Genomic DNA, 11,982 nt, shown 5'->3' on the forward strand with positions numbered 1-11,982 from the left:
CCAGATTTATTAGTCCAAGGATTTGTAAATCATTGAGTTAGAGAATCATAAAGTCACAGCAAGCTTTGGGTCAGAAGGGACCTTAGAGATCATCTAGTGCCACCCCTGCCATGGCAGGGACACCTCCCACTGTCCCAGGCTGCTCCAGCCCCAGTGTCCAGCCTGGCCTTGGGCACTGCCAGGGATGCAGGGGCAGCCCCAGCTGCTCTGGGCACCCTGTGCCTCCCCCACCCTCACAGGGAACAATTCCTTTCCTTATATCCAATCTAAACCTGCCCTCCTTCAGCTTAAAGCCATTCCCTCTTTTCCTTGTGCATTCCCTTGTGAAAAGTGCCTCTCCAGCTCACTTCCAGACTTCCCTCAGGTACTGGAGGGATGCACTTGGGACACCCTGGAGCCTCTGTTTTTCCAGGCTGAACAGCCCCAGCTCTCTCAGCCTTTTCATTTCCTCAGGATATCAGGGACAGGACTGCTGCTTTTAGCAAGCAAGTTCTGTTTGATGAATACATGTAGGGCCAGTAGGGTTTGACAGAAATGCCAACATTTGTCCCCCTGTGTGAGTGGAGTGTATCTCAGCACAAACACAGTCGTACATACTCAACTAAATTCTATCTTATCTAATTCTAACTTATCTAATTCTATCTTCTAAATACTCCACCTGCCTCAATAGCAGCATCTCTTTCAGTCCCTGTGGAACACAGGATTCCAGGTCAGATTCATAGGCAAGCTGGTTCTAGTGGGTAAAAGCTATAAATAAACAATACTTGTTTTTCTAGTTGAGTGACTTCTATTTCATCCCTAGCAGAAAGTTCCATGCTTTGAAAATAGATCATGTAACTGCAGCTTTTTGATTGCTTGAACAGATACCAGTACACCAGGAGATAGGCTGAGCAGGGTCCCTGGATAATTCACATTTGATAGGTGGCGTTTTTTATTAATTTTCTACAGCTAATTGCACTCCTGTGTTTCTAACACACGTTTCCTCCTTTAAGCTGGTCAGCAGGTGAGTGGAGCACATGCAGCAAGTCTTGTGGAGGGGGACAGCAAAGTCGCCTCATTCAGTGTGTGCAGAAAAGGGCTTTCCAAAGAGAGGAGGTGGTGGCCCATTCCCTGTGTCCTGTCAGCACCCCAGCACAGGTGCAAGTGTGCAGTGCTCAGGACTGCCCACCCGAATGGAGCCCTGGCCCGTGGTCTCAGGTAATTCCAAGAAAAACTTACATTTTTGTCTGCTGGCACGATGAAAACACTGCAAAAAATTCTCTCCCAAAACAACAGAGCAAACTTTGTGGAGATCAGTGCTTTGCATGTGTTTTTTTTACTTGAAGATAATATGTAAACCATGTTTGCATAAACATGTAAACTAAATGTGCATTGTAACCAGCCTTCAGAGGAGCTGGCACATGAGGGCTTGCCAGAAGTGGGCACGTGGTGCTCTTTTAGGTACATACAAACAGAGGGAAAATTCTTTCTGGATTCATAATTTAAGGCTCTATGACCAACAACCCTCTATGAGATTCCTTCCCAAGCAGTATTGACTTCTCTTAGAGATGGCAGGCAGTCAGGGAATGAAGAAATATTTGGGGTTAGAGTTGCATATTAATGCACATGTGTCTATGGATTGTGGATTGATAGATTTGTGATTTATACATTGACTTCTGTGCTTCTGCCTTTGTTAGAGTAACTCTCCTGCAAGCAGAGCTGCTGCAGCTATTGCCATGAGGGCAAATTCCTTTGTGCACACCCCGCTTTACACACCTGACAGCAAAACACCTGAGCTAAAAACACACAAAACTCAGCTCTGCTCCATCTTTCACTGCTGTTGATGCTGTTCATGTAAGGATAAATGAAATATCCTTCAAATAAATCACACATCTGGGTTTTAAGAGAGAGCTGACAGTACCATTATGAAAGGATCTACATTGATTTTATTTTTCTGTCTTTGTTTAGTGAGATTCAAGTAATACATTTTTCAGCTAATTGAAATCCACTAAATTGAATTTGGTGGATTTCAATTAGCTGAAAAATGTATTACTTATGTGTTTTGTTCTTGGTGCTGTCACTCTTTATGTGTTCAAGAACATCTTGACCTCAGCACCCCCAGCTGAGCACAAAGTGCCCTGTAATGTTCTATAACAGATGAGCAACTATTCAGTAGTCCAGCACAACTCTCAAAAAAAGGACTTTTTCTTTCAGTGTGTCTGAAGAAAACCTGAGTGTAGCAGAAGATTATATAAACCAGGTCTTCAAATACATTCACACTTACAAACTTTCTAAGGCAAATAAATAAATAAATAAATAAATAAATAAATAAGACCATTACAAAAAAATCTGTTTTCCTCCTCTTCAAGAGGTGTAAAATTCAAATTGTGATTTTCCAATAAGGCCATAAAAATTAGGTTCACCAGTCCTGCTGAATATAGTGAACAGGCGTATTGCACAAGTTAGTAAAGGTTTTAAAATTCATCTGAAAACTGTAATATTACAGAGTTAAAGGTGGTAAGAAGAAAAAAACGTAAAATCATAGAATCATAGAATGTTTTGGGCTGGAAGGGGCCTTAAAGCCCATCCAGTGCCACCCCTACCATGGGCAGGGACACCTCCCACTGTCCCAGGCTGCTCCAGCCTGGCCTTGGGCACTGCCAGGGATGCAGGGGCAGCCCCAGCTGCTCTGGGCATCCTGTGCCAGGGCCTGCCCACTCTCAGAGGAGGAATTTCTTCCTAACATCTAATCCAAACCCAGGCTCTCTGCAGAAATCAGCGTAGTTTTAAATGAAAAGGTTGTTTTGTTTGGGGAAGGATTAAACCCACAGATTTTCAGCATGCAGATATTTGTTACACCCTCAGCACAACGGTGCTTTCATGAAATCTTTTAAAGACATTTGTAATTTGATACACTGAGTGGTTCTGCCTTGGAACATGCCCCATAATTATTAGTAGAAAGGACAGTTAGAAGAGGATGCAAGAAGGTAGGAAGCTGGCAGCATTATTTCAGGGCTCTTTGCTTCATTTCCTCACACATGGCTCATTCAGGCATTTTGTTGTATGAAAGGCAGTGCAAACCACAGCATGTCTGTTCCATGAACCACGGCTCAGCAAGGCATATTTATCCTGGTGACTCGTCCTACGCTGCAGTTGGCAACTAAAGTATCTCCTTAAGCATTGTCTGTTATCAGATTCTGTCTCCTTTGTGGAGTTATGTATGAATTCCCTGGGCAGTTTCCTCTGCCTTGGTCTCATCCCTCCAGGCCAAGGTGAGGACAAAATGACAAATAGCCGAGAGCATCTTGCCATGGAAGATTCTGTGGAGGGAGCTTAGGACCAGCTTTCAACTATGCTGAGCAGGGAAAAAGCATTTTGCTCACAAAAGCATTTTGCTCAAAAGTCCAACTTACCTCATCTATGGAAAAGAGATTACTTTTCTGTTCTACATGGGGGCTGAGAGAGTTCACAGCTTACATTTAAGAAAGCACTTAGGACAATGTTTTAGAAGTGACACACAGATGTTGCTGTTACTTATTTACCAATAGAATTTCAGGTTTACTTATATCATGATGGCAGCTGTACAGCACATTAGCCATGTTTTCTGTGCTCTGCTGGAAAATTCAAATGATGCCAGTTTTCATTTCCTCCAGTTCAAAGAAGTGTTTCTTTCCATCACAGTGCTCCAAGACTTGTGGGAGAGGTATTAAGAAAAGGGATGTGTACTGCAAGAGTCCTGGTTCTCCCAAGGTGAAAATCTTGCCTGAAAGCATGTGCAGCACAGAGCCTAAGCCTGAGTCCCAGCAGACCTGTGTGCTTGGCCGCTGTCCCAAAAACGACCGGCTCCAGTGGGTGATTTCTTCCTGGAGTGAGGTAAAGTGCTGCGGTTTCATGGCTCACTGCCTGCCCTGGCTGCTCTTGGCAATGCTGGCTCAGGGACACACAAACCATGGGGAGGAAAGACAGCTGAGCTGGGGTTTGAAAATCAGGTATTCTAGGTGAAGAGCTGTAAACCCCAGATGCAGATGGAGGGACCCCAATGTCTTTGTTAATCACTGTCTGGGGTTCATGTTTCAGTTTACCCTTTATGGAGCATGGGCTTTGTGGGATTAGTTCTGTGATGCTTTTACAATGCACAGTTTGGGGTGTCTGACCCATCCCAAGTTCCCCTTTATCTGCCTGTGTTTGTGAGGCTGTAGAAGCCGTGCTTTGCCTCTGCAGTGCTCAGCCTCCTGCGGGCCCGGCCTGCGGCAGCGAGAACTCAAATGTGGCGAGAAGAGCATCCACGGGAAATTGGTCACCTTCCCCCCGAGGAGATGCAGGAACATCAAGAAACCAAACACCAGCCTGGAGGAAGCTTGTAACAAGGGAGCCTGTCCATCACAGCCGTTGTATAACATGGTGTCTGGCTGGTATTCCTCGCCCTGGCAGCAGGTAGGAATGGGCAGTCAGAGGTGGCATGGCACAGAGAAGCTGCCTCCAGTGCTCACAGGATGGCCCCAAGTGCCTTCTGCATGGGGCCATCTCCTGAGGAGGACCACCCCACTCAGCCCCTGAGATGGGTTGCAGCTGGTCCACATCCATCATGTGCTTTACGCAGCTCAGTGCTTTGTCCTGAAACTGAAGAATGTCACTTAAAAATGTTATTCATGCTTGAGAGGCACTACATTCCACACCCATTTTCCAACACTTTCTTCTCAGTCTTCTTCAAAGTGCACTGTGCTTGAACTACTGCATATCTCAATGCACAGTGTATTTGAGCATCTGCACAGATTGCCTGGAATTCCCTAAATACTATGATTAATTGTGGGATCAGTCTGTATTTGTTTCTACATTCTTGCAAACAAGCTTCTGTATTTCTGGAACTTATCTACTTTATGAGTCATATATCAAGGAGACATGCACCCATTTAATAATATTTACATGAAACAATGTATGCCTGACAATTGCAATCAGATGAAAATGATCACATTTATCTTAAAGACAACTTTTCATTAAACACATACAAGTAAAAGGCTTATTAATTTTAAAATACTTCATAGCTCTTCCTGCAAAGAGGTTTTCCCCAGAAACTGCCATAATTATGGTTCTGATGGGATTTTTATCTGTGTTCAGGCAGCAGGGTTGGGCCCAGAGGCTTAGAGATCAAAAGAAATCCATGCAAACAATCAGGAACAGGTTTCTAAAATGTTCAGTTTCTGTCTTGATGTCTAAGTAAGGAACCAGATTTTCAGCTGAGTCCTTAAATAACCACAAGACACACACGCCTTTGAAAAGTTGGTCCTGATGGGGCTTGGTGGACAGCAGCACACCTGATCCTGACCTCTCTTGCTTTGAAAATCTCATATGAGGCCCTTGAAGGCTCTCCCTTTGGCTTTCAGGGCTCTCAGAGTCTCTGCAATGCAGCCAAGGTTTTGTTTTCCCTCTGCCCAGTGCACGGTGACCTGCGGCGGGGGAGTGCAGACGCGGAGCGTGCAGTGCCTGCGCCAGGGCAGGCCGGCTGCTGGCTGCCTGCCCCAGCAGAAACCAGCTGTCCTGAGAGCCTGCAACACCAACTTCTGCCCAGTCCCCGTGAAAAGAGGTAAACTCAGCTCAAGATGCTGCAGCAGGCTTGTTGCTTAGAGTTCTATATCCAGCAAACATCACCTTTTCGCTACACCACTGATCTGGCCTGTTCCTTCATAGCTGTTTTGTTCCTAGACTTCCACATTTACAGTAACTCTCTGATATTAACAGCTTCTCTTCTTCACCAAGTGAGCACTCCTTGGGAGTACAACTGATACTGCAGATTTTTTAAAAAAGCAAATGTTAAAAGAAGTATGTGCAAAAGTCATGCTGTTTGGTTCTGAACTGCACCTTTATTACTCTCTTGTCGAAAAACACAAGCAGTCTATGCTGGTACTGCTTTTGATGAATAATAGCAACTTTGGAATTAAACAATAAGAATTTGCCATATATTTTTAGTCTTCCAGACTCCATCCAGCTCCTGGGACTCCAAAATTGCTTTACCTAGAATGTCCTTCTTACTGCTTCTGTCCAGTGCATGACATGCAGCCAGGGAACATGAAATTAGGGTCTCTCTGCACTTTCATGTCCACTCTCTCTCTCCACCTCTTCAGTGTGAGAAGGGAGGGGGGAGCAAGGGGTTTTGTGCCACATGGAATGAGGGAAGGGGAATTCTCTCAGCACCACCACAGACAAAGAGTGGTGCATTACCCCGTTTCAGAGATTTGCTTACAGGGTGATTACTCTTTGTGACTCTTTCCTAACTGCATGAAAAAATGCTCATGGAGGTCCATGTTTGTCCTGCATAATCTGGTTATGCTAAAGCACTTTAAACTGTGACTTTCAAAATCCTGCACATTAATTGACCTTTTTAAAACTGGGAGCTGAAAGCAACCTCTATAAAATCTAGGCTGGACTGCGTGAGGAAGGTGGTAATGGAGCTGGGAGCAGAGGTCAAGCTCTGGCCCTGCATTTTGTAAACTGACATTAGCCAACCACTCCCACGTCTGCCCAATTCCTGGCATTCCCTGTGCACAAAACCCCTGTGAAACCCAGTGAGATCCTAACAGACCTTTCTGCTGCATCAGCCTGAGACATGCAGGCTATCACACTCATCTATCAGGGGACCTGAATCCAAACAAGGATATGGAGATGAAATGGTCCTAAAAGGGATAAGTAAATAGTTCTGCTGTTTTTATCAGTAAATGTTCCTAACACTTCAAATTAACATTCCTAAAAGGTTCTGCTGTACTTCAGAGTTTCTGTATAGCTTCCTTTTCTGTTAGGATATAGCAAGGACTTTTCTTTCACCTCTGTTTTCCCCTGCTATATTTCATGTCTCAAGTACTGTCTGTTATTAATTTTGGCCTTGGCCTGCTTCTCTCTCTCCTCACATCTGCAGGAGCCCTTTCCCCTTTATTATACCTGGGTCGTCAGACTCTAGAGATCAATTATCTCCTTGCTGCTCTCTAACTTTCTGTCTAAAGCAGCAAAAAGAGAGGAAACCAGCTGGGCTGGAATCACATAGAAGCAAATCAGTCTCTATTATCAGCCATGCTGCTCCAGCTCAGTGATCACAGGCAAAAAATTAATGTTTCAGGGAGAGTTTGCACACTTTCCTAGACAAACTGGGTCATTTCCATCTCTCTCTACATGCAGTTATGGTCACCGTAACTCGAAGTAAATCCAGCTGCTTCAAATGAATGAAAATCTAAACAACTTATAAATACTTGGGTAAATAGAAATAAGGACCTGACTGCCTGATCCCCACCCACTGAATTTTGTGGGACTCTTTGTCTTCCTTCCAACAGTCCTTGGATTAGGTCCCAATTTCAGCCATACCTCTGCAATATTAGCATTGCCCTCTGATCTTCAAAGGGGACATAAAGATTTATTAACATGGCTTCCTTAATGCTTATACTTTTTTTTAAACAGTAATTTCTAATTTTTTTTTAATTCACCCTTTCGTGGCAGGACAGCTCCTTCCTCTCTTCATCAGAACAGCTTTCCTTCCTTGGTGTGGTGTGTGCTTTTCATCTCTTGTCTGCTTTGGGCCCTCCCAAATTCTGTCTGGTGGCAGCAGGTGAAGGAATGGGGAGTCTGGTGCTGACCTCCCAGCTGGATCTCTCCTGACACTCCATGCAGAACAGAAAGGCAGTGCAGTGGAGTGGGAAGGCTGTAGTTCAGTTCTGAGCTCCCCAGGTCCTGTTCAAGAACATTATTTTCTTTCCCCACCATTAGAGTTTAAAGGCTAGCTAATGTTTTTAAAACCTGAGGAAAACTGGCATTTTAAAAGAATTATTATTAGTAAATTATTTTCTTTTTCACTCAAATAAATTTTAGAGTGATAAAGGCATAAAAAATCACCTTTGTCATCATATAAAAGTGAATTTTAAAAGAGCAGTGGTGATTAAACTAAAGAAGTTGCTATAGAGAGATGGAGATGCCTCCTGGTCCATGGAACATGCAGAAGTTGTCTGTGCTCTGTGAGGGAGCATTTATCTACTGTGACCCAGTAACTGATCTAAGAATGCAGACAGTGGTGGCTAGATTTTTGTTCAGTCTCCTTGTAAATTCCTTTTATTGACCATGTAAACAGTAGTTCTGAGAGCTGAACAAAATCTTTACCCATGCTTGCAGGAGATTTTAGTTTAGCTATAAATTTTGCTAAACCCCATTGAGTCTTACTGCTCTCAGACATGGTGAATTTGTTTATAAATCACCCATATGAATCATCACTCTCCTCTTTTAAAGAAACATAAAGCATCCACTGCAAAACGAGAGAGAAGCAGCTATGATGTGTTTTTAAAGCCATTGAGCTGTGTGTATAAATTATATCTGCACATAAATTGAAGAGTAACAAGATTTTAATTGAAAAATATAATTTGGCTGTATTTTTAATGAAAAGCTGGACTTTTGAGAACTAACCATGGTTAACAAGTCTCTTCTCCCATTGCAGTTAATTAAGATTTTGCCAACATGGCATAGTCAAGACCCCAAAAGCTAAATCATGACACCTAACTGAAGTGTCTGAGCAAAGAGATTTCTGAGGTTCCCTGTAGAGTAAAAGGGAGAGAAAGAAGTGTTTCCAGAAAGTGCAGGAATACAAGCACAGAGCAGAGCACTTTGTGCAGGGGCCAGGCATTCCGAGTTCCATGAGGTCTGTGTGCAGGTGAACTCCACGTGATGATGATGATGATGATGATGGCAGCCAGAAACTGGTACCAAATATGGAGTAGGCTCATTTGTATGAGTACCTGGGTTTAGAGCAACTGTAATCAGAGATGTAAACACAGATGGCTTTTTTTATCCTCTAATGTGGAACTTCCTCCTGTCTTCCTGAGCTACAAAGTGTGATCCAAATTTTTTAATTCCTTCAGCTTTTGACCCCCCTATAATATTAATTCTATCTTGATCAAGTTAACAAATCTCTTGGCAAAATTTAATGGCTCTTAAAATCAATCAAGAAACTAGTATTTTTGAGATGAAAGCTCATTCATGTTTCTTCTCATTTGAATCAAGCTACCCATCATGTTTTTAATATTACCAAAGGCATACAAGGGTGTGGGACTATTGCCTGACTTGCAGACTTGCTAAAACACAGCCTTACCACATTGCTTGTGTTTCTCTCCTTCAGATGATCCTTCTTGTGTGGATTTCTTCACTTGGTGTCATCTGGTGCCCCAGCATGGTGTCTGTAACCACAAATTTTATGGCAAGCAATGTTGTAAATCATGTACGAAGAAGAACTGATAGCAGCGTGTTATCTGAACCCTTCAGTGACAGGATTCTCTTCTTCAATTTATGTTGGATTTATCTCTGCTTTGAGGCAAGACATGGTGCCACACAAACCACTGATGGGAGAGACATTTTTTCTAAGGGAATGTCTGAGGTACAGTAATTGTTGGATTTATATTGAAAAAGGAATGTTTCTTTCTTATTTTTTCTTAATTTGCTGACCTCACTAAAGCACAGGGTACTATGGATCACTTGAACACTGAGACTCAAGGGGAAGTTCTTCTTTCTTTAAAAGTGTCATTTTGCACTGTCACATGTTACGAGGAAGAAATTAAGGCAAGGGAGCCCTTTCTGGCTGATTTACCAGAATGCAAAGCAGGAGAGCTTGGCAGCTGGAGCAGGAAGCAGCGTGGCAGCAGGACAGAGCACACCATCAGAAGCATGTCCTTTTGTCCTTTGCTATTTTTTGTGACTGTTGTCCCAGGGTGAGGAAGCTGTTTGCTGCCCTGGAGGGACATCCATGGCTGAGGGCTGGAGAAGGCAGAGTCACACGTGTGGCCACCAGAAGTAAATAGTGCACTACAAAGATATTATGGTGCTTCTCTACCAGACTTGCTGCTGGAAAAGCAAGTTGTGCATCATGCTAATGTTTTTTATAATTTTTGAAGAATTCACTTTCTGCTTTGTGTAGAAACTCAGAGGTGGTTAACTAGTAACTTGAAATGTATTCCTAGAAATATGCAGCAGTAGAATATTTGGACTTTTAATATTGCTGTGTTACAAGTAAAATAGAATTGCATATTTCAACTAACTCAAGGAACTCAGATTGATTGAGCTCAATGGTTATGTTTTCAACTTTCTAAGCTCATTAGATATGTAATTTTTAAATTTAAACTTGATATTTTAAAGTAGTTTTGTTTCAGAAGCTAGATTGTTTGAATGCCAAGATACTGAAGAATGTCTTCCTTCTAATCTCAAATCTCTCTGCAAATTTTGATTCATCCATTACCCAAAGCAAATAACAAGAATACTGCAGTCCATTAATTCATGCTGAACTTCTCTAAACATTTATTTATTCACGTTACACAAAAAAAAAAAAAAAGCATGAAAAGATAAGTGGATTATTCACTCTTACCAAATAAAAGTCAATTCTATTTTTATACACCCTCCTAATACTTGTATTTAGTTCAGAATCTACCAGCTAACTAAAGAATTGTAAAAATGCTGATATTTGTGGCTGTTCAGTATCGAGATATTTGATGGCATCATGTATCAAATGGTGCCATTCAGAACATTTCTGCCTTGAAAAACCCCAACCTATTTGCCAAACCCATTCCGAGACAGAGTTGTGTCCTACTGTAATTTTCTGGGGAGTGCCTATGAGGGACATATTTATCTAATTCCACCCAATCCCACAACTTTTTTTGATGAATGTAGTTCAGTTTGAGTGTTTTTTTAAAGTATGGTTTCAGTGTAGGATTAGCCAGCTCAGCACTAATGCCAGACAGTGGTCACTTAAAATTAGCAGTTCCTTCTGAAACAATTTAAATTAAAAACATGTATTCTGTGTTACTTTAGGAAATGATTGGAAACATATCTCAACCTACACTGCTCTGTCTTGATATTGGACATTGTGTAATTATAACCTTTTTTCTAGGAAAACTAAAAGGTTGGTTTTGTTTTGTTTTTGTAATTGTGTCCTTTTTATTATTTGATGTAAAATAATTAATTTATTAATGCATAGCTTTTCCTTTATATGTCTTTGCTCACTTCCCTAAGTGAGAACTGAGGAAAGAAAAATGGTAGTGTCACAAAGTATGAATTATGGTGTAAAAAAAGCAAAAACTATAAGTGTAATATTTAATTATTTTATAAGCTTTGTAATAAAATACTCTAACTGTTTCATTATATTTGGAATTGTAAAATTCATGAATAAAATATGGAGGTTATAAGTAAATATCAAGTGTTACAAGTGCTGTGTGCATTTCCTTGCATCTTTGTTGGTTGTCCCATAAGGAGAAGGTTGTCCTGTTTTTCTGCTGCTGTGTAATTGGGAAATTGGGCCCAAAAAGGCAAAATGGAGCAAAACTTCATGGTTTTATTTGTATGACAACACAAAAGCTAAAATACACAACAATACATGGGCAAGACAAACCTGAGCTGTTGCTCCTCTCAGCAAAGACAGTGGGAATTTGTGTATCCCAGAACCAGCAGGATTCCTCCCTGCCTCTATCTGCAAGGTGGTATTCGAGATAAGGAGCCTCACTCAGCACAGCAGGAGGTTTTACAGCCTCTCCCATCTGCCTGGGGATACTTGATTTTTCTAAAACTGGCTAAGAACCTTCCATGCCAATTCCTAGGAGGGAGGGTTTAATTTCACTGATCATTTCAGATATATTCTCCAGCATATATTGGTGCTTTTCCCTTCATTCACAATCACTCAGTGCTCTCACAAGAGCCAGATATCCAGAGGGTTGTTGATAGAAATACTGAGATGCCTCTGACACACAGCACAATCCAGTAAGCAATAATAGATCAGTCTGCTCCTGAACAACTCCCAGCAAGAGCTCTTTGGAATGGGATTTGGACTAGCGATTTAAGTAATTAATATGCCCACACAGGAATTCAGACTATAAACTGCTTAGTGTTTGGGGCTAGAACTTTGGAATCCAAATGAACCGATGGTTGTCAGTGAATTACAGTGTTGGAGGGGGATGTTGAAAGAGGAAATATTGCATAAAGATGTGCTATTGTGTGCTT

The 11,982-nt window shown here is 41.9% G+C and overlaps 1 protein-coding gene across 4 annotated transcripts in view; it reads left to right on the forward strand.

Annotated features, from left to right (window-relative positions):
- Positions 1-9,963, forward strand: part of ADAMTS18 (ADAM metallopeptidase with thrombospondin type 1 motif 18) — a 78,116-nt gene extending 68,153 nt beyond the window's left edge. For 3 of the 4 annotated variants that reach the window (XM_014273499.3, XM_074551108.1, XM_074551110.1), the window contains exons 19-23: positions 993-1,197; positions 3,661-3,852; positions 4,201-4,413; positions 5,413-5,560; positions 9,122-9,373. In XM_014273499.3, the coding sequence (XP_014128974.3) occupies positions 993-1,197; positions 3,661-3,852; positions 4,201-4,413; positions 5,413-5,560; positions 9,122-9,237 (874 nt within the window). In that variant the 3' untranslated portion in view covers positions 9,238-9,373. Of the gene's footprint in view, positions 1-992; positions 1,198-3,660; positions 3,853-4,200; positions 4,414-5,412; positions 5,561-9,121 lie in introns of all 4 variants that reach the window. The other variant, XM_074551107.1, reaches the window with a different exon arrangement.
- The last annotated feature ends 2,019 nt before the right edge of the window (positions 9,964-11,982 follow it).

Source organism: Zonotrichia albicollis, chromosome 13, assembly GCF_047830755.1.
Source record: "Zonotrichia albicollis isolate bZonAlb1 chromosome 13, bZonAlb1.hap1, whole genome shotgun sequence".
Classification (NCBI taxonomy): Eukaryota; Metazoa; Chordata; class Aves; order Passeriformes; family Passerellidae; genus Zonotrichia; species Zonotrichia albicollis.